At 39.8% G+C, this 27573-nt stretch overlaps 1 protein-coding gene and 1 long non-coding RNA gene across 5 annotated transcripts in view; one reads left to right on the top strand and one right to left on the bottom strand.

Moving 5' to 3' along the window:
• LOC118405913 (dipeptidyl aminopeptidase-like protein 6) overlaps nucleotides 1–27573 on the top strand; it is a 239590-nt gene that overhangs the window by 28331 nt on the left and 183686 nt on the right. Inside the window, exon 1 of one of the 4 annotated variants that reach the window (XM_035805757.1) lies at nucleotides 9559–9794. The exons of the other annotated variants lie outside the window; for them this stretch is intronic. Coding sequence (XP_035661650.1) covers nucleotides 9711–9794 — 84 coding nt within the window. The 5' untranslated portion in view covers nucleotides 9559–9710. Of the gene's footprint in view, nucleotides 1–9558; nucleotides 9795–27573 lie in introns of those variants that run through there. 4 annotated transcript variants of the gene reach the window in all.
• On the bottom strand, nucleotides 19183–21905 carry LOC118405917. The gene is made up of 3 exons (XR_004829958.1): nucleotides 21762–21905; nucleotides 21276–21380; nucleotides 19183–21052 (listed from the first exon to the last, which is right to left on the bottom strand). It is a non-coding gene; the product is annotated as an uncharacterized LOC118405917 (long non-coding RNA).

The following is a 27573-nucleotide window of genomic DNA, read 5'->3' as shown; positions in this document are numbered from 1 at the left end:
CATGCAAACAGCTTTAATTTGCATTCCAAGTATACTTTAACATATTTACTTGAATGTTTTTTTTTAAACAGAATTCTAACAGTAATGTTGACAGTGCTGAATCACTGTTGTGCGGTCACCGGCCTCTGCGTATTGGCGGCTCGTGTCGCTAACTATACGAACTCTTTCAAGCAGTCACACAACTGCCATGATACACATAAATAAAGCTCTATCAAACACTATGAATATGGGTCTTCAAATGTTTGTTGAGTAGAAAAGCAACCAAAAGGGAGCGACATAAACATTGCCACCATTGTACTCCCAAGGGAGTGTGGCCGTGAAGGTGACAGACTAGAGAACGCTCCAAAGATTTATTTGACTGTAACAAATGATTCGTGCTGTCTATGAAAATAAGACTTGATCGAGAGATGTAGATGATATTTTCATATAATCAGACAGAGTTTTGTGGATGTTGGCGGTGTCGTTTTTTTCGTAATGTTTTTTTTAGTCGGGCATTCACAATCAATGCATTCAGCCCATTACCCGTAAAAACATCAGCTGGATTGTTCTAGATACAGCCTTCCTCATGTGAGACAAGAAGTACACACAGTCACGATTTTACTGTCAAAAGAAAGCTAAAATATCATACTATTAATTTCTTTTCTGTGTACTTAAATTTACCACTTACTTCTGAAGAGAGCAAAATGTAAAGAAAAAGCGTACCAAGTTAGGCACACTGTCCAGCGTAGCACAAAATTCGAAGGTTACATACAAGAAATTGTCTCACAGTGTTTGCCGCTTGTAACACGCAGCGCGAAAGGTTCATGAACCACATGAATGCATTTCTTATTCAAGTATGTTGTTCAAATCTATGTGTAAAAAATTCAGTCATCAAAATTTGACCACTCTCAGGCAAATAGCGATGGAGCGCCATGAGTTTGAGCGCAAGAAAAGGCGTACCGTGTTTGGGCACCTCCCGTTATGCAACACATACTGACTTGGATATGCATGTAAACATTGTTGTGACTGATACCTAACGTTAACCAATACGCTTTATTATGTTTCCCGATCAGGGAAAGATATTTATTGTTTTTGCTGGTGTCTTCTACTTCTTCTCAAATCTTCTTCTTTTGTCATAGGGTACAATGGAAGCAACCATGCAATACTTGTCTATGTTCGTGTACTTGTTAAGGTGGTTCTAGCTTCCCTTTATTAAAACTGACTATCACATTTATATATATAATTTACTAAAATGCACAGGGAGAGATTTATCTTGTCAAGAAAAATTGCGGATATTCCATTATATGCCTAACAGTTTCACAAAACATGTAAATCGATCATCGCAGTAATTCAATGAATGAATCAAGTTGCATAGATTAGATTAATTGTTTTGAAGACGCCTCTGGGGCGAGCCTAATGGTATAGTGTATAGTGCGAGTGGCGTGACAACCCTTTGGGATTACTGGAAGAGAAACAGCTGGCATTTTCTGGAAAAAGACTAGAAATGCAACATGCGTAAATAACTTCATCAGGTTGGCAATCATTCATATAGTAAGGTTCTTTAGGCACAACCAAGGAATACTTACTTCCAACGTTAACGTTTCGATGTCTATCAGACACCATCATCAGGGTAGAAGGACTGGAAACTGCCCCTTGCTGCTACTTGTAGCCGATGTAGGTGGCGCTGCAGCGGCCAGAATGCCGGCCAAACGTGGTTCAGATTGTATCCCCCCTCGTCTCTGTTCTTGCTGCTGCAGCGCCACCTACATCGGCTATAAGTAGCAGCAAGAAGTAGTTTCCAGTCATTCTACCCTGATAATGGTGTCTGATAGACATCGAAACGTTGGACGTAAGTTATTCCTTGGTTGTGCAAAAAGAACATTACTATATGAATGATTGCCAACCTGATAAAGTTATTTACGGATGTTACCTTTCTAGTTTAGCTACAAGTCAGTCACAAGTGTCATCAACACGCACAGTAGATCTCTCCTGTATTATCTCTCGACCCCGTCTTGACGACCCCCGAGTGTTGCTCAATCCCTCAATCCCCCACCTGACACAGTTTTACATGCATGGCTGTGTCCTTAGGCCATTGGAGCTATGTTAGAGCTGACACCTTGCCAATCAGCACGCCTCATGCCTAACCGATCAAGTCCTCTACAGCCGGAAAGGGCCACTCAAAGTCTTGTCTGTCGGTCATATATTCAACACATTCCTGACAGAGCGGAAATCGATATAACCTTAGTTGTAAAACTAGCCTCCAGAATCGCTACCAGGAGATACGGATAGAACCCCAACCCTGGGGATTCTCGGGAAAGTGTCACATAATAATGATTGGGCGATGCTGATTCGATTACATGGATGACATCAGAGCGTGCATCAATTTTTATCCATTTCCAAAGTAAAGGGTTTCGATCATACTGTAAAGCGATTATGTCTCGACTGTAAAGTGTACACTGTTGCTTCAAAACGAGTTAAAATACGATGTAAGTTGAAAAACTCCTTCGGAAAATGGATACTGATGTCGTAGGTCAAAGAACAAGATTCGAAAGAACAAAACTGAAGAATCTATTGTTCAGTATACCATGCGCCGTGTGGGTCAAGTCATTCGGTCAACCTTCCCACTAGATCCCTATCCCTTAAACTGGTCCAGGGGGATTTTATTAGAATATAGATAGACCTTAAGGTGTTTCAATTCAGCGCTGGGCCTGTCAAACTCAAACAATCATTTTTTTTAGTTAAGGCCACAGCAAGTAAATTTTATGGATGACATCCTCTGCAGACTGCAAAAATAATGAGATAGGGCGAAAAAAACAAGATGGGTAAAAAAAACAAGATGGCAAATTTTCAAAATTGACGTTGTAACAAGATTTCAAGAGACAAAATATGGCATCACAGCCAACAAGGCATTCATTCCTGTATTTAAAGAAGTGCACCAGTGTAGTTTAAGTGACACTTGTGTGGTAGACTGGTATCATTAACCATGTTGGCAACTTCACTCATAGCTTCCATAGTTGTGCCACTTTTACAACTATCTATCTAGTTGCACCTCTGCAACTACAGTCAATGCTACAGAGTCTCTAGTGTCAATTCTACATTCAATGATTTGGTTACAACAAAACCGTTACCCATTTTCGTCTATCCGGCCTTCCCTGAAGAAGAAAAAAAAACCTTGTTTTTTTTTTCTGAAATCAGGCGAAAATTAATGAGCGCGCGGATGTCATCCATAAAATTTACTTGCTGTGGCCTAATGAGAAATGTACTCAAACGATGTGGCAGCTATAACACAACTGTTCAGGACAATGTTTCGCTGGATGTTTGTGGGGCGATAAATGCAGTGACAATTCTTTGCTTGCCTGAAAGCAAGGAATACTGCTTCTGGCATATATGTACTATGTAGTTAAGCGACAGTACAGAGGTACTATTCTGCTATTCGAGTGTCTATCATGGGTTGAACAGAAGAGAGTCTCGGAAACGTCTGGAGGGCGATTAATTTTATTGATCAGGCAGTTGATAACTTTTCCCACTAGATCATGTTTATTCAATTGCTTGTGTGGACCAAATCCCTGGGTAACCCCAAACTGATGCGAGCAATGACATTATATAGAGGTGTATTATGAAATTAACATTATGATATCTAGGTGGTCAGAAAGGTTGGACAGAACTCACAGAGCATGATAAACTCACTATACTCAGGTGAAAATGAGTACCTAGCTTTGGCTCACGGTGATTTACATCATTCACCCGGACGGGAGACCTGGCGCATATGAAAGGGTATGTCACCCCGTAAGGGGCGGTATAACCCCGTCGTGTGTGAACATGTGCGAACATGTGCGATCACGTCGACCGATGATGTATGTTCGTCTGTATCTCTGTGGATCTGCCGCTACCAGCCCAAAGCTGCCTAGGTAGATCCGTGTAATGAGTTGTATCATTGGCAAATAAATAAAAAAATAAAAAATAAACCAGCAAACAGTAGACTCTTTACTTTTGTTCCTTTACATATTTTCACTGACTTACTTTGGAATGAATTTGGACATTTGATAAGTATCCGTTGTCTCTATATATAGATATTATTTTCTTCTTCAATTTACGGCATGATTTGTTCGTTTTGCAGCTGATTTGCAAGATTTAAAGTATGATCGAAAACTTCTTTTTCTTTGGAACGGACGAAAATTGCTCAGCGCGAAAATGTCATCCGTATAATCAAATTAACTTGGCTATGGGATAGAAACGGTGCTTACCTCCTCCCTAATATCGTACCATGAAAGTCGTCAGCACAGAAATGCCCTGTTTTCTACCGCCGCCCTTCTTATATTACCTGCAATTGACTCAATAATGACAGAACCTCGTATTCCACAAAATGACAGCCCAGGGAAACTGCGCGTCCTTGTCTAAGGCCACAGCAAGTAATTTTTATGGATGACATCAGCGCGCGCATTCAGAAATAAAAGAATTTTTTCTGCAGGGATGGTCAACATGATGATAAAGTACCAAAATGAGCAAATATATTGCATTGTAGCCTAATAATTGTACTTGTAGAAGTGACACTTGCGAGGTACCCAGGACTGTAGTAGTAGAAATGAAACTTATTCAGGTTTACTGGGTAGTTGTAAAAGTGTCACCAATATGGAAGCCATGAGTGTGGTTACCGACTTTGTTGGTGATGCCAGTCTACCAGACTAGTGTCACTTTTACCACACCAGTACATGTCTTGGATACAGGAATGAATGCCTTGTTGGCTCTGATACCATGTTTTGTCCCTTTTAATTCTTGTTACAACATTCATCACAACTTTATGGTGCCTATTTTTTAAAATGTAGCCATCTTGTTTTTTTGTCACCCATCTTGTTGTTTTTTCGCCCTATCGCACTATTTTTGCACTCTGCAGAGGATGTCATCCATAAAATTTACTTGCTGTGGCCTAAATTAAAGATGTCATGCTTCGCTTTTTGGTCGTCTTGGGGCCTGTGCAATTCCAGGCGAATTATCCGCGCTCTGTCTGCTCTGCCCATCAACAGCGGGGAACTAAGCTCCCAGATAATTGTACCTTCAAGCAAAACACTACGATGGAAACCTTGCTTTGTGCTGTTGCTGTATATTTGAACTGTTAACCAATATTCCATTCCAAGTCACAGCTAGGGTTGGCATTGTTGGAATATTTTTGTTCTACGCACTTGTTTGTCTAAGATATTAGACTCTTGGGAACTATTTTGAACGTCATTCCAACTTTCAGAAAACAAGAATTTAATTAAATGTTTGTTTGTTTGAATCTTTCATATAATGGATGCATATTTTACATCATAAGTCTAACTTTATACACATATTTTACACATACATGGTACAAAAATCATAATAATGAAAGCCGCCGCATGATTCCAGTCCGTGCGTTTTGGTCGTTTCTGTTACTATAAGAATCTCTTAAAGGAAGTTAGAGTTGGGGGTGTGCGTATGTTTGGTGGTAGACTGTGCCAGATGTTCACATCCTTGTAAGTCACTGCAAAGGTGTCCAGCAGTGAAATCTAAAACTGTACAGAGGCAAACAGAGGGGTCGGATTAGCATCTTTTTTTAAATTTTGGATTGAAACAATAAAAATCTATAATTTAGAAAATAATGCAAATATTCAAATAAGTGAAAGAATCACATAAATACTTTGAATAAGGAAAATTTTGTACAGTCGTTTTCATACAATGTTTCCGAAATAACGAATTGAAGTAAATTAAAATTTTTATATTCAATTTTGAAAAAGAATGTTACTTGTGCATTCTAAATGATTCAAACTTGTTGCAAATGCCAATTGGAATGGACTGTGAACGACATCTGCTCAAATTTACCCTAACGTAGTACTTCATAGAGTACGTTAAAAAGCACTATAGATGCAGAATCACGAAAACACGTTATATATAATATTATGTATTCAAAAACAAATGCTTAGAAAGAAATGACGTGAACTCCTCAACTCGCCGGGTCTAGACTAGACCCGGCGAGTTGAGGAGTTCACGTCATTTCTTAGAGGTTATCCAACCCGTAGTCATAGTAATCTTTTTTCACTCAGAAACCCTTCAGGTTGATAACCCAATCTAAGGTTGGCTCTGAAGTTTAAAATGCAGCGTTCATCCATTCAATCTACCCTCTGGGGTGAATGGACCAATTTAAGACTGGCTCGTAAAGTTTGTAGACGTTGAAAGATTGAGATTCTGGAAGCGTTTGGGGCGCTTACTGCTAAGTCATGTAAGGTTAATATGGGCGATACAGGTGAAGTTGTGCATTTCGTGTGCGGCCCCAGGGGGGGGGGGGGGGGCTCAGCTCTGAATCCCATGAACTAGATTTGTAGCGAGATCAACGCCCTGCTAGCAGTCATCTGATTGGTCCTCGCTAGAAACCGCCAGAAATCTAGCGCATGTTGTAGAGACAGTCTGTACCGCAGGTGTTAGCGCAATTGGTGAATGTTTTATTGCAAATTCGTGCCTATGGACCTAATTTCAAGTGAAGAAAGACTAGATACATTAAATGAATGAATGTGATCTAAATACATGTAGATAATCTTAATTCTAACATACAAATATTAAGTGGATAAATTTACATACGGTACTAAATCTACGTACTAGTAATTACTACGGGATTTGACTTCTTCTTTGAAGACAGTTGAAAATGAAATGCCCAATGTATTCTACGATAGATTGATTCGATAATCTTAGTAGGAAGAGAATCTTTTGTGGCGTTTTTAAATGAAAATGTTGGTGTGATTTCGGTTACTCTTTCAAATAGTCTTTTTCTTTCGGCATCGAATTGGAGACATTCACAAATAAAATGTGGTTCATTTTCCACTGCATTCGTTGTGCACTGCTTACAAATTCTTTCTTGAACAGGTAGCTTTTTGTATCTCCCTTTCTCTATTTCTAACGGGTGCGAACTAATTCGTAACTTACTTATTGCTGAGCGGTATTCAAAATTATTTTCCACGCACTTCGCTAGTTGACTTTGTAGCTCTAAAAACACTGGGGAATTTGGTGCGCAGGGAATTTACAGTAACCTTGATTTATTTCAACTAATTCCTCGCAACTAAGGTTGGCAACATACATCGTACATATCCCTATGGACAACCCACTTGCTAAGAGCTACGTTAGGCCGTGTTGTTTTCATTGTATGGATGGCATCGACACGCGCATACCAAGGCAGAAATGTTTAATATGTTATCTTTAGATGCCACAAATCCCATAATGCAAAGATAGGCAAATATATCAAAGACTGCTTTGCTATTAGAAAGAGTAATGAAACTCATAATCAGCCCAACTCGACTGTTATACAAAGACTTGTGTTATCCCTACTTGTTATGTTGATTAGTGTGTTAAGTCTTATTCCATACACCTATTTTGTACCTATTTGCATCGACACCGACACCAGTGTCGATGCAAATCGACACCGGTGCCGGTGTCGATTCATTCTGACCAATCAGGGGAGCGATACCCACCTGCCTGGCCTGAATCTACGTGTTACGGCGTCATGCGTCAGGAGAAAGGAATGCTTTGTACAGTGTGCAGTCCATGTTAGAGTTAATCCAAACATTATTACTGTTCACATTCCTTCAAATTTATTGAATATGTACAACTATAACTTAGGATTGAATAGCAACACACATGTCCCAGCAGAAGGGAATTTGTCATTATGTCAAGCATTGGAAGTCTTGAATAAGGGATGTATGTATTATAAAGGAATTTGTTGCTTAAATGGGTCAGTTTGTGTAGGCTATATGATAATAACGTTAATGCCCCGCCTTAGGGCGCGTGCCGGGGCCTGCCCATGGAGGATAGCCCGTACCCTTTCAAAGGCTGACAAAGATGTAAAGTATACGTATTATGGACCCTCCTAGGGCGGCAGCAGGGGGGCGCTCGCGTATATTGCGTTAATGCTCTGTCAAACACTCTGCGTAGCCACAACTTTTAGCTACTAGTCGAAACGTCACGAGGCTGAGCACGTCTGCCGGTGGAAATCCAACGGGGAGACGCTCGGATAGCTATTAATGCTGGGACACTAGGGGTAATAACCAGCTGCGAGGGAATCAACAGTGAGTCGTCTACCCCAGTAACTCCGGCGTGAGACCTGTGTGTCAAGATCATTTAACTGTGAACACGATCGGTCTTGCTCTAAGTCGCAAAGAATCCCCAGTTGCGCTACATCACACTCCAGAAGTCACGATGTCTGTGGAGCCGGCACTCCCCGTCTTGGACATTTCGCTGTATCGACATTCAATACTTTCTCCTAAAGCAAAATCTTTTTGATGATATTTAGACCACGGGGGGGCTCCGAAACTTCTTAGGAATCGTGAGAGAGAGCGTAGTATGTACGATCAAACGTTGCTAGCAATGTTCGTAATCGCCCGGCGTTGTCTGCCAGCTAAGCGCGTATCGAGAGATGTCCCATGGTATGCAAGGGACGTGAACCGCAAACCCCCATAATTCGTTCAGGGATTATCTCACCATATACACCTCGGGCCGGGGCATTAACCCTTTATTGTACCATGTACAAATGTCATGCAATAAAGTTCTCTCTCTCTGTTACTATCATGTCCTGTTGATATATCTGCCTATGTCAGTCAATTTATATACAACTCCTTTAAAAAACGAGACATTATCATACTGTCCTGAAGCACATAATGCCTGATTGTTTATACTATTACCATTCGTAAAATAGATTAGTCTCTTCGGTTTTTAGATACTAGCAACTCAAGTAGTTAAAGTGTTCTGTATGTATTGTATGTACAAGTTGCCACACATTGTATCCTTTACAGTTGTTGTCGTCCAATAAAGTCCTATTCTATTCTATTCTATTCTATCTATGACGGTCTCAAAAAGGGGTTTCAACATACCGTAAATCGTATAAAGCAGTTGCAAAATTAGCAGTTTAATATATGCCGTAACTGATGATTGCAAAAATGATCCAGAAAGCCAATGCCCGTGTCAATTTAAAAGTCAAAGAAGATGTGAAGGAACAAAAATGAAGAGCCTATTGTTTGATATACAATACCTTGTGCGTTTAGTTATTTGTTTAACTTTCCTGACAGCTTACTTTTCATAATGAAGCCTGCTTGTTTTTGCCAGTATTTTCTGTTTTGTCGCACGCTCGTATCCATACAATAGAATTGATACTGCCTGAGGTATAAACCTGGTGAGTTAGCATTATCACCGCCACTTTAGAAGCTAGCTTTCTACCTGGACGCAGCATTAAGCGAACTGCGATGGCAAACGCATCATCCAATGGGAAGCACTTACATGAATATACCAACAACGTGTAGCACTGCACCAATAGAAAGGGTGGGGAACGCTTAACGTTCGCCAGTTTCGACGGTGTGCTACAAAGGTGTGTTCGGCTCTTCTCTCACGGCATGTTGTTGGGATAAAGTCCGCGCCGACAGCACGCCTATGTTTTATTCACAAACCATTCTCTACCCGACCTGTAATTTGTACGGAGTACAGGCGTAGACAAGGGGTAGACCGTAAGGTGCCGCAGACAATGGATTAGGGTTCTTTGTATCTCGCGCGGCGGTGTGCTGGAATAGGTGTGCATTACAGCTACCTGGCGATCAGTGACGCTCTGTTGTGTGTCTGAATGAAAGCATAACCGCTGGACGGATTACTTTACACCTGTAGGGGCGTGTAACAAGGTCGCTTTCTGCTTGGAGGTGAAATTCGTGCAGTATTTTTTTGGTACCAAGGCTGTACTTTGCGCCAGTATGAGTCAGTCGGCGGCCTTCAACGCTGCGCAAGGTTCGCGTGACGCTGGGGCTGGGAAAGGGGCTACCGTCGACCTGACAACGGTTAGTAACAACGGCTTACCTGTTCTCCTCACACCCCTCCCCCTCCTCTTATGGCTGTTGGTAGTTTACCAGTATGTATTACTACACGTTCTTATAGTTTATAATGTGTAAACTAGACAAAGCAATTTTCGTAACAGTTAGATAGATCGTTTGCAATATCAGGTGAGCATTCCATGTAAATGGTTCTAGTCAACTATGCTAACGCCACCAATACTCTATGAAATTGATACATTGCTGTGTATACGTTACAATCCATTGCTTGCACCAGTTGCATATAGGAATCAGCTAAACACAAGTGATGTGTTATATACTAATATATGTAATCTAGCTCAGGCTGGAAAATATTATATTTGATTGTTACGTTGTGTATTCCATGTTAGGTAAGAGCACGGTACAATGTTTACAACGACACCACAAAAAGAGGCCATGTCGTTTTGTTATGTGTAAGCACGGTGTATTTGGACACCGCTTGTTCATTGTGTCGTAACAGCTAGTTTCCATTTCCGCTATTAACTACTGATTGGTCAGAGTGGCCATTTTGACCCGTTATTTGAAGCTAATTGACGTGAATTGGTATTGAGGGGAAATATCAACCACCCTAAATGACTTGATAGCCTCTGTAATGAAATGATTAAATGATGATTGTGACACATGCTTGCATGACACTACATTAGATAATTTTTACGTATCTTGCTTTTTTTCGTGGTGGGGGGGGGGGGGTGTTGAGACACCCATGTCACATTTGACTCGAGAAGTATGATTTGCAACCTAATATTTGTATTATAGTTGTACATTTTGGTACAACTATATGGCTTTGGTAGGCGTTATTTCTACACCAATTTCTACCACTTTAGTGTGTTTAACATATGCCTTTAGCTTTACAATGTACCATTAGAAGATGATATACTGTTAGCACTTAGCGTGGCCGTATATAAGATATCAAGTAAGCTTTAGCATGATACATTTTTCTCTGATGGGTACCGCCTGGTGTATGGTCGGACGCAGCCGAGCGTGCAGTAGGGAACCCCACTTGTCAAAACACGTTACGGGATCCATCACTCAAAACGCATGGGTGGAAACGCCCTGCTTCTCTCTGCTATGGGTATGCGTAGGTATGAGATAGTGGATCCGAGTTTTTCAATCGTGTTTGTTATCAAGTCACATTCATATCTTGTCGCTCCATCTCCTTATCAAGTGTTATGCTATAAGTTTGAACTGCGAATGTTAGGCACACAGGTAAGGTTAGGGTTTCACTATCTCTTCATGACAGATGGATGTATGACTAGATCTGCCGATTTGTATTTAGCGTCGTATCAATGGATCTTGCTCACGGCGGAGTTTCACCGTAACATATTATGTAGCTTGGTGTCCACATCCTGACCCCCTCTTACCTTCATGTATAATTTCTCGTATTTGCAAAAAATCAATGTTTAAGTTAACTTGAAAGTTGATCTCTGTTGATAGAAGTCAATCTTGAACTAGTTTAACAGTAATATTCAACACAAAACTAGCACTCACCCAAATTTTTGACTGAACAGCACCGGTCTTTGTCAAGGAATGAACAATCCACTGCTACCGTGATTTTATGCAGATAGAACACGTGACTCAGTGAGCAGTGGATCATACGTTTCTCGCTGAACAGAGACGGTGGGCGCCATAGACTTCATGAGTCACATGCTGTCACGGTAGCGGTATGTTGTTCATTCCTTGACAAAGACTGGAGCTGTTCAGTCGAAAATTTGGGTGAGTCAAATTTTTTGTTGGATATTATAGTTAAATTAGTTCAACAATTGTTGTCTTATATATAAGGCAGAAACTGAAGCACGGCCAAAGACAAGATACCACAGCCGGTATGATAAATTGTAGATTCAAAATGGGAACGGTGGCAGATGTCAGGTGTTCTTCGCTATCAGATTTTGGCGAGGAGAAACTCTTCCATCACCCAAACCTTTCAGACGAGATTTGGTGACGTCACTACTACCTGATCTTGCTACTCTGTAGAATATTTCACACATATGACGAAGTGTTTTTTGCCACCTATTTGAGAAACGATTTCCGTAAGTGCAGCATATTACTCGCGGAAGCCGGTTCGACTCAACTTCCAGCGTCTTTCAATTTGTTCCTACATGCAGTGGCTGAGATATTGAAATATGGGCTCGGGCAATATGACCAGGTGACCGGTGGGTGTTATACTAATCTCCAAGCAGATCATACAGTGCCATAAGTGTCATCGAATCTGGGAAAGGAGTATAGCCGGCCAAAGGGAGTCAAACGGGCACCGATCGCATACACACTCCTAGACCGACTTCTTTCCTTTTGATACTAGCTTATGCTGCCGTAGGATTTGCTTGGAGATCACCATACTTTTTCTGAACTCCATATTTCAAACCTTGCTTATTGTGCTAGGAATTTTATCGTTTATATTGTATTAACTGTGCTGAATATTATGTCACTACAGCTGCCGCATGGCTGCGAACCGTATGACATGTAAAGTTTGCCAAATAAACCATCATATAACCATACTTATGGCATTACTGCTTTGATTACATCCTCTGGGTACCCCAAAACTGACACGAGCTAACTTGGGAAACAAGTGTTGAGTAAAGGAAAGGCATTTTTCATTTTAAAATCTGAAGTGTTAAACAAATGATTTATTAATACGTAGAAAGAGGTAAACAAAGAAAATTTGAAATATTTTTTTGTCGTATAACATCTTTGTCTTTTGCTTTGCATGACTTCCTTCATTAGTATCAAGTTTCTACTTCATTCTTTTAATCCACGGTATATTGTTTGTAATTTTGCATTATTTAAAGTATTGTCGCAATTTTTGGAAACGAACTAATTAATAGAAATTGATACAATAATGTCATCCATAAAATCAAGCCAGTGGTACCTAACTTGATAAATTCTGAGATAATTTTTAGTACAAAATAAAATGGTGATAATGGTAGAACTTTGCGACAAGAAACAAAATTCTTTGATTTGAGCAAACAATTCAAAATTTGTCATAGCTTTTCTGAAAGCGCTGCCATATGAGTTACAGGTTCCTTTATTTATTTAGTTTACCTTTATCCGCGGGGTAACCTATTTCCGTTGTTTTAAAAAGGGTATTTAGGTATATCAAGTAGACAAACCGTGTACTAATTTGAAGGTAACTGCAACAATTGGAGAATATTGCTAATTTGAAACTATAGTTCGTTGACTCTAAATACCCAGGTTTTAATACAACGGATATAGGTTACCCTGCGGGAAAAGGTGAACTAGCGTTACAGCTCACTTCCAATCTCGCTTCTTGTCTTGCTACCTTTTCTATATTAGGATTCATCTCTTTTATCATGAGTGGCCCATATCTCACTTCAGCAGGAGACAAGAAGATCTCTTAATCGCGTGCGTCAATTCCAATAGTAATTACTTCTCGATTACAATCTGGGAGTGATATTTCTCTACATATCAATATAAGCATATCGCAATAACCCAGCTTTTTGTTGATATGATTTTATTCCAATGAAAGTTTCTATCTTCTAAGTTCAATCCAGAAGCGAGGTTATTATATGTTATATTTTGTTCTGTCTTAAGCTTAAAGTGCTTATGACACACATATCATATTATCAAAGATTCCATGAAAATAGTTTAATCATGATAATATTGCTTTATTGCATAAATATTTGCACAAATTATAACCCTTCTGAAGAATTTAAACATAGAACCATGAAAAAAGCATATACCTCCAGCTCTTGATTCTTGCCAACAGATAATCAGATTAAACGGTGACTATACCTGTCATGACGTCATAATAAACATGGCGGCTGGTTTGGAACCTTTGATTGCGGCCGACAAAGAACCGGTCTATGAAAAGTAAGAAAAGCAAATATCATAATGTCTTCTAATTGTATGTAACCACGATAACTATGTTTACTTATCAAATAATGTTTTTTGCAAGCTGTTGATAGGTTTCAGACGTCATAATTTTAACATAATTACCTGGTGGCAAGAATCGAGGGCTGGTTTTTAATGGATCGACGCTCATATACATATGCAAGGTGTTTGTTTAGTGTAAACATTTATGTTCATTATATGATGCAATTTTTTCAACAGATGACAAGACAATATTGTAATTTGATGTAAAAATACTTTGAGATCGGGCCTTTCTTTCAGAAGATAGTTTAAGTGATAGTTATAATGTCACATAGCTTTGTAGTTATATGATAATATAAGAAAACAATTATTTAGGATAGTATCCAATTAAAATACATGCTTACTTTCTTACTATCCCTGACAATGAGAAATCCATCCTATTATCAAGTTAAAAGAATCAACATATTATAGAAAAAGTTGGCAAATTCGTCTCCGCTGCTTAAAAAGAAGAAGCCAAACCCAACAAAACCAGTATAATGTACACTTCAGTAGCACAACATAGTCATAGAATGTAGTTCTTAGCACATTTGTACTTTCCTTATAATACGTGTTGTTTGTACCAGCAATTAGCCCTCGGGCATAAACTTGCAATAAACATATAATAACGTGAACATAAGGTGTTGGTACCACTCAAATTCTATTTCCCCAAACGTTACATGCACATCCGCACTGCTACGTAGTTTGTTTGCAATTAGCCCGAAGGCATCAATTTGCAATGAAGTTTTAATTAGAGCCAGCTGCCACCAATGTGGATGCAAAGCTGCACCAATTCAGAAAAGGGCCCAGTCCCTCTACTTGATTGATGCAGACACAAATGTTGGGCCCTAAAACCCATCGCTATACCACTGACCCTTATTCTATAGCCCGTCGTTTGTTATTAGTTTAACCAGCCACGGTTCATCGATCAGTATAAAGTTCAGCCGGAATGTATAAACCAGGCTTTCAAGTGCAGCGAGGTAGAACCAATGGGAGGTAATTTCTTACCCTCCTTTCCTGGATGCCGTCCGAACGTGTTGGAGACCAGATTGATAACGTACTAGCCATTCGGTTGGTCTTTGTTCGTCCGTCACTGGGGCTGTTCAGGAGATCCTCTCAGGTCGATATGGGATTCACTTATCACACGACATGAGTGTGCAACGGTCACGGCCATAATGGCACACATTCTGTCAGACTTACACGGCATGGTTGGGTAATGTGTTTAAAGCTAAGGGCTCAACCCGCCGTACGTGAAATTTGTTCGTACGTTTTTTTGGGAGGCAACGTCCGCCACGTATTTCTGAAAACGTTCAGGCTGTACAGGGCAGGCGCATCGCCCGTACTGGTACGTACGGGGGGCGAATCTGCAGCCCAATGGCACACACAGTTTTGCCTGCACGTAAAGTTCTACGGCGTGTCTGCTTGCTCCATAATCCGTCGGATTCCTTACGAGATCGTACGGAGGCGGTACTTACTACTTACCGATCCCAAAAGATTGCCCACGTTTTGGCACGTAGAGAGAAAATATTTGCACGTACGGCGGGTTTTGCCCTTAGCTTTACAGGGAGGCAGATGTGGTTCAGAAATTTGTAATATTGGGAAATTGAAATCTCTGAAAGTATTCAAACTTCTAAAGTCTATTCAAAGCCAACAAAGGGCTTAGAATAGTTTTTCTAATTAGCATGAATCGTTTTACATAAAAAAGGTGAATTCATTTGTATTCGTAGATACAATTTTAAGACAGCCTTTAAGTGAATGTAACAATTAAAAATCTCTTTAATTAGAAGAATTCTGAAACATCCATGTTTTTCCACTGCTGGCCATTGGACCTCCGTTGCAAGCCATCTATGCATTAAGCACAAGCATACTAGTCCCTTATAAATCGAAGATGATTCAGTCAATGATTCAGTCCCTTATACTTTCCAAGGATGGGCGAACTGCTACGTGATCAGAACACCTATGATCTCCTATGACTATTTTTGTTATTGACAGAGGGAGAAGCAACAACAACAGCAGACGTTCATGACAACAGTTTATTGTCATACATAGAAGCGACCAACGCAACCAGATACCGTTAATGGAAAACATGTCCTTCCATTTGTATTCCGTCCTACGAAAACTCGAGCTTAAAGACTTACATGATATATTCTCTTCGCTTTGAAAGTTCTAACCCTCTGTGGTTTAGCCAAGGCTGTTGTAACTAAGAATAGAACTCTACTTTACTCATGTGGTGTATGGGCTCACTTAATAGATCGTGGAAGAACGCGGTCAATAGGAAATCCTTTAGTCTAATAGGGTCTCAAGGGAATAGAGAAAGCATTTGTTTCGGTGCTTGTCTGCCCCGGGTTTTCGACAAGAAAGTGGAATACTATTAACATTCCCCTTTTCCAGAAAAGTACACTTTAACTCGCTGACGTAAATTTTGACGATCATTTTACAAAATGTGTCCTTTTTAGATATTAGGTCTTTTCTGTTAACAAATAAAACATTTGGCTATGATCGCTAGATTCACTACGCTCACTCAGTGGTGTATGAGTTTTAGTAGAGAGTATCACAGTCAACCATATGTGTTTCGGGGTTGGTATTCTTACTTTACCTGGCCTAACGGTCACGTCGTATTCTCGATTTTTAAGGAACGATACGTTTGGCTTATTCTTCTAAGATATGAATGAGTGATGAATTTAATAGCAACAGGGAGAAATATCTAGTTAAAATGTCAAGTCTAGAATCGTCCTTGTTAAGTGCACCAGTAATATGCGAAATGTTTAGATATACTACACTCTTGAAGACACTCAAAAACCTACAGTAGGTCCGCTTGCCATGGCTCTTTCATACGATCGTCTTACGATAGTATTCTATGACCTATATGAATGGTTTATTTGACATAGAGACATAGAAATTACAGACAAAACATCACACTTGCAGTCACTATAGTATGACTGAATTGCGGTGAATATTTACAATTATCACGCACACTACAACACGGTATACAAGGTTTAAAAGTGAGAAATTGTCGCAATGTTGTTTACAATAAGATTAAAAACTAATAAAGCTTTAAGAGATAATTATCATATTGCACTATAAAGTATTGCGCGTCAATATTGCGGAAGAAGAGAAATCCGAAACACTGTTCATCTGATTCACCAATTGGGATTTCTATGCAAAGATCATTTAACACTGTAATGCAAGGTCGAAAGATGCACAACCTTACAACTTTAAAACGGGGGGAGGTCGGAAGTCATATGGCATGAGTCCAGTTCATTTAAAAGGTTCGTCATGTATGGGATGGGGCTTCTTCTGTATCTCTTTGTACGGGTTTTGTACAAACTGCAGCTATCTTCCTAAAAAAAACGTCGTATAGCTCCTTGTCAGTGGTTGGCTGAATCTATCACAGCCTGGTTGAATTTGAAAACTCTTCAAGAAAATCGTATGACGGTTTTAGACGATCATGACCCTATTGTCACTGTACCTTACCAAGCTGACAATTTATCTTACGGTTATAGACATTCCAACTAGCAAATTGAAATCGTTGGATCTTAAATAACCGTAAGTGCCATGTGCATGCAATCATTTATACAGCGGCTAATGACAGTAGACCGACTATCTTTTGTTCGGTGACAATGGATCGCCAGTCGCCATCAATAATTTATGCCGCCATTTTGTACTTTCCTTGGGGCTAGTTGCAGGGAAATGTCATTTATACGAGGGACAGTTCAGTGCGCCTTCGAAAGGGATCGTCGTTTATACGAGGGACAGTTCATTATGCATTCGAAAGGGATCGTCCTAAATGGAGCTTTACTTGCTTTAAGACGTGACCCGGCAGATCACAAAGCCAGCAGCGGTAACCACTACACTGCAAAAGGCTGACCAGCCATTTGGCATAGTTGTTTGGCGCTACTTAAACCCTAATTTTCCTTAGCGTTTTTTCCTTTATTTTCCCTTGTCTATTTATACTGGACAATTATGTTATTACTAACTCATGCGCGATCTGCCGTTAATCTCTAGAATAGGCTTAGCAGTATAAAAAAGAAAGAAGAAGACCCCCACCCCCCTTCCCTTCCACTGTTACAGAAATACAAGGACAATGTGGAACAACTATCTCTTTCCATCGCCTTTAACCTCCCTAAACGAAGTCAGTTACCCATTTTTACACCATGGAGGAATGAGGAAAGTCGTGCTGAGGGTCTTTTTCACAGGGACATAACATTGGTGGCATCAAAGGATTCGACCCCAAGACCCTGGCCACACGTAACCATTGTAGTTACGCTATTCGCTATTGTTTGATACACTGTGCACAATGCTGCCTGAGCATTGCGAAACGTAGCAATGATAATCGCCTGCGGAGGAACTAACATTTAATCCTCTGTGAATCTATAAGAAACAAAAAGCCAACTTTTGTATTGCTGGAAAGCAGCGATATTTAACAGTCATATAATGTTCAACGTTGTATATGGATCGGTGCATGTTGCCGCTTGTTGTGTGCTCCGCTGAAGTCTATTAGTACCTGTCAATTTGCATTATCTCGCCATGTTCACTTGATAATCACGCGGAGTGCTCACGGAAAAGAGCAGTTAACTACATTCCCACACCCCACATCAACATCGTGAAACTGCAAAACTGTGATAAACGTTCCGTCGGTGTAAGACATAGCTTGTCATTATTGTATCTATAGTGTATCTATATAACTGGTATAACCGCCCTTCGGCGTAACACACCAGCTTCTGTATCTGTATCTATATAGCCGGTATAACCGCCCTTTGGCGTAACACACCAGCTTCTATATCTGTATCTATACAGCCGGTATAACCGCCCTTCGGAGTAACACACCAGCTTCTATATCTGTATCTATATAGCCGGTATAACTGCCCTTCGGCGTAACACACCAGCTCCTATATCTGTATCTATATAGCCGGTATAACCACCCTTCAGCGTAACACACTAGCTTCTATATCTGTATCTATACAGCCGGTATAACCGCCCTTCGGCGTAACACACCAGCTCCTATATCTGTATCTATATAGCCGGTATAACCACCCTTCAGCGTAACACACCAGCTTCTATATCTGTATCTATACAGCCGGTATAACCGCCCTTCGGCGTAACACACCAGCTCCTATATCTGTATCTATATAGCCGGTATAACCACCCTTCGGCGTAACACACCAGCTCCTATATCTGTATCTATACAGCCGGTATAACCGCCCTTCGGAGTAACACACCAGCTTCTGCATCTGTATCTATATAGTAGCTAGCACAGTTGATTTTTTTCCCTCTGTGATAGCACTGTGAAATCTAGCTTAAATTATAGCTCTTGCAGCCCCGAACAAAATGCCGTTTTCGGATTTAAAATCGGATGAACATAAGTCTAGAAATTAAATTTTGAAGTAATTAATTTGGGTATTTTTGTGGAAAACCTTAATCATTAGTTCAATGGGGCCAAAATGGCACCGGAGGGACCTGTAATTAGTGTAAATCAATACACTACACACACACTATATGCATCATTAGCATAGATTTATTTTCTTAACACAAACAGACATTCAAGTTGATGTAACTGTATAACAGAATCCAGCACGTAGACAGTCTAGAATTAGTAAATGATTATGTTAATTATTGAAATTAGTATGTCTGCATACTAATTAGGTAAATATCACATACTATTCAAGTATCCTTTACACATTCAGGCTACATTTCTCTCTTAATTAAGGTTACCCCAGGGCAGACATCTGTCACTGCAAGGTCAATAAAGTGCCAGTTGCAATTAAATTCTTATGTAATGACTGATTTGCATATTTGCATATTAATTAGACAAAACCTTCAAACTGGATAGACATCATCTACATACACAATTTCTTTTATGCTCATCTCTACAGAGCCACTGAACTAGCAGCTATCACAATATAGCTAACAAATAGATGATCTCAGGTATTTTATTTTAGTAGATAATTAGTGTTATAATGTTTTGCATATCAATCATGTAAATAACAATAATATACATAATTCAATCTCGGTATCCTATTCACTGCAGCTTTCATAACTAAGATACTGCTCTACATTCTAAAGAAAAGGTTATATACAATTGGCAGCTGACACAGCATGGGTGACAAAAGAAATTTTTCTTTTAAATATTGGAAATTAACTAATTTGCATATTAATTAGGTAAATAATATTCTTGATAAAACACATCCCCTTAAGTACAAGAGTGGCATTTCTTTGCATCCTTTCTTAATTGGAATCTATGACAGTGAGACCAGCAAGTATTAGTTATCATACTGATTCTTGTTTTGTAAGTAATTAGCATATCTGCATATTAATTATTCCAATAACTAATATAATAAATCATAATCTTATTAATTAATTCATGGCTTTGAGTCTCTGCTCAACCTCCTCTTGAGTTTTCCATTCATCGCCTTCTTGTCTTACTGCTTCACAAACCTTGGATTTCTCCTGGGATACCCTTCTTAACTTTCTTTCCTTCTCATCTTGTTTCTGCCTTAGCAGTTCGAGGCGGTGCTGCTCTCATTCTTTCTGTTTCTTTATGCATCCTGGAGCAATTTTTTGAGCTTTTTGTCCTCTTCAGACAGTTTTCTCAACCAGTCTACTGTGTGGTTTGTGGAGGGTAGAAGCAGTGATTCGGTGTGTAAGGTCTTTGCAGATGACTTCTAAGTCCTCAATCTTTGTCATCATCTCTGATTTAAGTGTATCTTGATGTTTCAGTTTTTCTTCACAGATTGAGATCTTCTTTCTTTCTGCCTTCTCCCTTTTGTTGAAGTACCTTACATTCCACCTGCTCAGTTTTTCTGTTGCGTCTTGTAACTTTTTTGATTGAGATTCGAAAGCATTCTCTAATTCCTTGATGTACTTTTCCAGCTCACCATCATTGTTGTTCATCAGTTTCATTTTTTCTTCTGTGTCCTCAGTGATCTTATTGCATTCTTGTACAGCTGACATGTATTCACTAATCAAAGTCTCCAGCTCTGTTTGCACACTCTGCATATTGTTCTTCCATTCTTCTGCACTACAAAGCTTCCTCTTCAAATGTTTGTTGGCCATTCCTGCTTGTTCCAGATGCTTTGCAAGTTTCTTCTTTCTCGGTGTCCATGGAGCTCGAGACTGTGGAGTTTGGCTTTGCTTTGGGGAATTGAAAGTCTGATCTAAGTAAGATTTCAGTTCCTGGTGTTTTTCTTCCTTTAGCAATTTCTTCCATTTCCCTGCTAAGCGTGAAATACTGCTCCAGAGTACTTTAGTTTCCACCCTACTGTCAATGGATCTGAATGTGTCCTTGAGCAGTTCCATCTTCTCTCCCACCTTGAGTCGTTTGTGTTGTCCACAGAACTCTAGGATATCTCCATTTGTGGCCATGGTGCCTATGTAAAATTACCAAAAATAATTAGCAAGATATAATATACAAGATAATAAAACAAAGAAAACACTGAATGATAGTACAAAAATTCACAACTGAACTATTCCTTTACCTAAATAGATGTACATGATTGTGTAGAAAGTGTTTTAATTCTTTTATATTGTTGTGAAATTGAATAACAATTTTCAACACCAGAGAAAAAAGAAACTTGCAAATCATTGTCTCACCTGTCCAATTCCTTCCCTCTGTGTCACTTGTATGGTTTGAAGAAGTACAGAGAAGAAGAAGAAGATAGAAGTCCACTAGTCACAACAGGTTCTCTGGCATCATAACTGAGAAGAAATGTAAAGTTATAATCAAATGGCTTACCAAAAGATATCAGACAGGATTCTGAAAACTAAATCCCATCTAGCCTCATAGTACGTAAGCACTTAACTTAATTCTCTTTGCAAGAAACGTGTGAGGAGCCAGTGAATAATACTGCGTTCGCCACGCCCCCCTCCCACGCCCCGCGGCGCGGCTTCCCGCCAAAGAACAGCACTGAAAATAGCGATTTCCGCCGTGTATATACCAAAGTAAATGTTATAAATCTGGTATCAAAATAAAGCTAAGAACATGTTCTATCGTATTTCCGGTGCCGCAAATAGATAATCTAATTCTATCGGGGGAAAAATCGTGGTCAAAGTTTTTAAAATAGTCATAAATAGACTTACCTTGGACGTAGAAATTTGCGGCACACACCAAAATACTCCCCACAGTCTCTATAATGCATTCATGAAGTTTCCATGGACCATAATCCTCGGAATATCCGGCGGAAACGGGGTCAAAGTGTGGAACGCATTTTTGCGTTCGGCGGAAATGGTGCCCAGTCGAACCGCAGGTCACCGTAGAACGCGTTATTCTCTGAAATACGGCTTACGCCGGGTCACGGGCTGACCCCGCTGCATGGGTGTAAACAACAGCTTATTTTGCAACAAAGACACCTTAGATATACATAATGTTTATACTTTTTCGTATCTACATGATTTGCCCAGCACAGCCAAGTGGATATTTATTGCATTGCAAAAGATCAGCCAACGTTGTGGCCCCTAAAAAAAAAGCAATTTTCGGTCTGTGTATTTGTGATTATCTTTTCTCCAGTTGGCCGGGACACAATCAGTTTTGTCCACAGTCGGACAGTCCAGTTCCTCACCTTTACATTGATACCAAACTTCAAGGGCAAATTTGAGGAGAAACGGTTTTGCCCCCAAATTAACTGCGAACATGCGCAAATCACAGTGGTGAAGTTTCAGTCTGGTTGTAGCTACCCAAGCACACTACCCTGCGGACGGACCCAATTTTTATACATTTCGCATTGTGTCACAGACCTCATTAATTGGTACAAGAATCTGAATGGGTGTGGCTGTCATATGCAATATAATAAGTGGCATGATGATAATCAAACACATGTAGACACAGAGTTTTAGTACAAAGTAAGAGTTTTTAAGATTCATCATATTTTGAGTCAATCTGTTTCGAACTCCTGGTCCGAACCTGGGTTCGAACGGTGGAACCCAGCCGGTACGTTCCATGTTCGTGCCGCGGGGGGCAGGCCTAATGTTGCAAGTTCAACCCAGCATTTGGAAAAGTTGATATAACTAACGGCTCAAGTCTTGCCGTCGCAAATAGATTTCGGGAAGCCCACCAAAATAAAACTAACATTATCCAGAAGCCAGAATAAGTAGGATTCATGTGCAAGCGTAATGATGTCAAAACATCATGGCTGAGTTTTGTAAAGCATAGTGAAAGATCAGTGTGTGCGGTTTCTCATTCGAAAAAAGACGCCGGGGAATTTGACATGGCTGTAGTTTTTTTGGGGGCAAAACCGTTTCTCCTAAAATTTACCCTTCAAGTTTGGTATCAATGTGAAGGTGAGGAAATGGACTGTCCGACTGTGGGCAAAACTGACTGTGCCCCGGCAAACTGGAGAAAAGATAATCACAAATACACAGACCGAAAATTGCTTTGTTTCGGGGGCCACAACGTTGGCTGAACTTTTGCAATGCAATAAATATCCACATGGCTGTGCTGGGCAAATCCTGTAGATGTGAAAAAGTATAAACATTATGTAGGTCTGAGGTCTTTTTGTTGCACAACAGGCAGTTGTTTATACGCATGCAGCGGGGTCAAACCAGGACAAACTGCGTTCTGGCTTATGACCTGTCCAGAGAACCTGCGCAGAACATGATGCGCATAGAGCTCTGCGGTTCGACTGGTGCCCGCCGCGGGCGTAGCTCGCCGGCCGGGTGGCCTGCCCGTTAATCACGCTCTAACTCAACATCGGTAACTTGTTTTTAAAAGAAATTTAGTACACATAGAGATAAGATATTGATTGAAAAGCACAAGTAATTTGGTGATTGTCAGTATTAAATTTGTTTTTATAGAATTTTTTTAGTTGGCCGATCGCGGCCCGTAACGCGTGGGAGTCATTTTCCGCGCGGCATATAGGGGGCAATTGCGCTCGCTACTATATAGCCGGTATAACCGCATTTCGGCGTCACACACCAGCTTCTATATCTGTATCTATACAGCCGGTATAACCGCATTTCGGCGTCACACACTAGCTTCTATATCTGTATCCATACAGCCGGTATAACCGCATTTCGGCGTCACACACCAGCTTCTGTATCTGTATCTATACAGCCGGTATAACCGCCCTTCGGAGTAACACACCAGCTTCTGTATCTGTATCTATATAGCCGGTATAACCAACCTTCGGTGTAACACACCAGCTTTTGTATATGTATAGCCGGTATAACCGCTCTTCGGTATAACACACCAGCTGTATTGTACATTGTACGTGGTAATTAACAAGAATTCAGGCGGACCTCCAGTGATGTAGTATGGTGCAACTGTTTGGTGCCGCGAAAAATTTCATCACATTTGTAATATAGTCATACATTTTAGTATGAAAGGTTGTCAAAACGGCCAACAGATCACTTTACACGTACATCGAGGTCATGAAGGATAATGCAAGGGTCAGACAAAATATAACAATAATATAGGTAACAGCATTTAAAGTCCTAATTGAAATATACACACATTATTACACTTGCATAGTACCAAATACATAATGGACAGAACGCTGGTAAATGGTTCATGCCAGTTCCTTTCGGTAATTTCTGTCATTTCAGAGTCTCTGAAAGGAAGCCAGTATTGTGGCCGAGCGTATATATGGTGTTTCGTTGTCTTGTGTGTGTGCATGTGTGTGTGTGTGTGTGTGCGTGTACGTGTGTGTGTGTGTGTGTGTGTGTGTGTTTGTGTGTGTGTGTGTACATTTATGTGTGTGTGTGTGTGTGTGTGTGTGTGTGTGTGTGTACATTTATGTGTGTGTGTTTGTGTGTGTGTGTGTGTACATTTATATGTGTGTGTGTTTGTGTGTGTGTTTGTTTGTGTGTGTGTGTGTGTGTGTGTGTGTGTGTGTAAATTTATGTGTGTGTGTGTGTGTGTGTGTGTGTGTGTGTAAATTTATGTGTGTGTGTGTGTGTGTGTGTGTGTGAGCATAACAGCTTGAATTGAGAATGCCTGAGTGGATCGTGTTCATTTTTTGGTAAATTTGCAAGTCTTGAAGAGACCTCAAAATGATTGCATTTTCTATCCTTAAACTACATCTGCGGTACTCCAACGGAACGTTCTTGATACCTCGCGTTCTGAACAAGCTAAGGTCGTGATTTTTTATTGGCTGATAGCTCTTTGGAGTAAGACGTTAATACAGGTTTGGGCCACTAGCTTTTTGAAATTCTAGGAGCCTATTTTTGTAGAGTTTTAAAAGAGGAAAAGACAAGAAGATGTTGACAGATCGTTATGATTTTTAGTATTGTTCATTTATGTAATCTATCTGTGTTCTGTTGTTTAGGGGATTTATTATCTATGTAGAAGGGGGCTAAAACTTTCGACCCAAAAAGTATACAACTGCTACTTTATAACAAACCAGCACATTGTCTCGCCTGTTGCAAAGGACGCTTGTTGCACAATTTTCTTTTACTGCGTTCATTTGGTGGGATCTATACGGCGTTGTTTAGGGAATATATTAAGTTATTTTAGTTACGAATACAATTTATTTTTATGGAGCTCGCACGTAGACGTTTTCGCGCTTGCCTGAAATTTTTATGTAGAGGGGGTTGGTTAAAAACTTTCGACTCAAAACTGCAGACATGATGCATAATTGCAAAGGACGCTTGTTGGACACTTCTCTTTTACGGCCTTCATACTGAGTAGGATCAATACGGCAATGTTTCACCTGCTCGATTGAGCAAAAGAACATCGTGTAATCCCCACATTCACCCGGCCGACACTGAAGCGCTCAGGAAAATTGGACGGCTTTATGGTCGTACGTACGACACAGCCTACACGTATTAGTGCTACACTTTCCGGTGCACAGACTTGCCAAGAAATATTCAAGGGATATATGAAAATACGCCAAGCCGAAAACGATCGGAAGTGAATGCAGTTTTTTTTTACCTTTACCAAGAAGGTTATGACTTCGGTAAAGTCTGAGGGAATGCATGTATGTATGTTTCTTAGCAGCATACTTCAAGAAGCTAATGGATTGCATGAACCTTGTAGAAACATGTTGGTCATGTCTTAAAAAATTTTTTTAATGAATTAAAAATGTCAATTTTCATATTTCGTGTTCTAAGAAAGCTATTTTCACGATTCCCAATTTTGGACCGTCACGATAGTTAGCTCCTGTGCTCTAGCTATAGAAGAATTGGCATACGTATGGGCCCTCTTGTATTGGAACTACAGGGGGCGTTTTTGTTGCACTTTGAAATAGGATAAGTTGAGACGGTATAGATGAATTTTAATGATTCTTAATGATATTTCATTCAGTGACTGCATTTTTTCTGTAACTGTATCAATCTTTCTTTTCTAAGTTCGATAACCATTATATTTTTGTAACGGATATGTGAGTACCAGCCAATAGTTTTCCAGAAACCCGAAAAGACAAATGTAAAACATAACGGCTCTGTTTTGAAATAGATTTATTACTAAAGGATACATATGGCCTCCAAACGTAGATCTATTTTGATTTAAAGCGGGTATTTGTTATCAACATGGTGAAGAAATGAATTTCAGAAATGGCACGGATTTTCTGATCCAGCTAGCGATTGCTTGGGTGGTTACTTAAAAGGAACATGCATATTTCATAAGCGTGTATTACAGTGCATTTCTTTAATGTGTTTTCTCCGTGATCGGTAATACTGGCATGGAGTACAAGATATACGATGTTGGATATTGATTGACTGTCGGAAATGGTCGCCGACTGGAATAAAGTTGCTGATACATCTGTGCAGATGCTTAGGGATGGCGCCCAATCTCCATTTCGAGTAGCCCTTGGGCCACACATTTGTGCAAGCCACTACAGCAGGGGGCTGGTTCGTTGGTAGTAATGTGTCTTCAACTTCCATACTCTTCCTCAGTAAGTACTAAGCAGAGAAAGCAGCATGTACCATTTTTAAAAGTCTTTGACTCGGCCGGGGATCGAACCCACGACCTACGGGATGCAAGGCGAACACTACCAACTCGGCCATTGCACCGGTGGAATAGGTAGACTAAAAATTGTCCCTCACTTCCGTTCTGTAGGAGGTCATTATATATGACATATGTAGAGGATAATGCAAAAGGCATATTAACTTTTTAGTGCTACTCATATGCCGATAAGGAGGGAATCTACTTTCTATATAAGTAAATAGACTATATTTCTATCAAATACATACATAGTGTAATCTACGGTAAAGTGCACTTCAGAGTTTACCGAGTTTGAAACATAAAACTGACAGGCGGTTCGTACTAGAAGAATTCGGTAATGCCTTTCTGAATTAATTCGTAGTTTGTGGCAACTGAATCGATGGTAATTCGGTATTTTACATTTGCAATTTTCAGATTTTGATGGTCATTGTATATACTATTAGGCATAAGTAGTCTGTGCATTTGGAGTATATTCTTTCATTACACAATTATAACAAACACTAATTTTGCTTAGGAGAATATTAATTTGACGTCCTGTTTAGTTTGGTGTGAAATTAAGATTCAAAACGCTGCCACGCGTGCCCAGAATAGAATCATTGATAATCATACCGTGCAAATTATGAGCTAAAGTCAATCAACATGAATTATATTCAAACTCGTAAGCTCTTAGATAGAGAAACAGAATTCAAATCAAAACTTTAGCTATTGCTACAATAAAACTACATTGATATATGTCTTAATGGGCAATAATAAAGAAACCTACTTACGTGGATTCTATGTTAATATATAACTTGAGGATTAACGTAAGCCTGGTTTGATATAAAGCCGCTCAAATGTAGTTAAGGGCGCTGTATAAGTAAATTATGTGATATACACAATCATGTGTTTCAATGTGAGACAAAGTCATTCAAAAATCGTACATAAAACGATATTGATCTGGCTTTATTAATAATTTTCAGGACTATATAGCTGCTACTTCTATCTTGATTCACTAAAAAAGTAGACACCAAATGA

Source organism: Branchiostoma floridae, chromosome 18 (genome assembly GCF_000003815.2).
Source record: "Branchiostoma floridae strain S238N-H82 chromosome 18, Bfl_VNyyK, whole genome shotgun sequence".
Taxonomy (NCBI): Eukaryota; Metazoa; Chordata; class Leptocardii; order Amphioxiformes; family Branchiostomatidae; genus Branchiostoma; species Branchiostoma floridae.
Note: the sequence above shows the minus strand (reverse complement) of the source record. Positions and strands in the feature narration are given on the sequence as shown.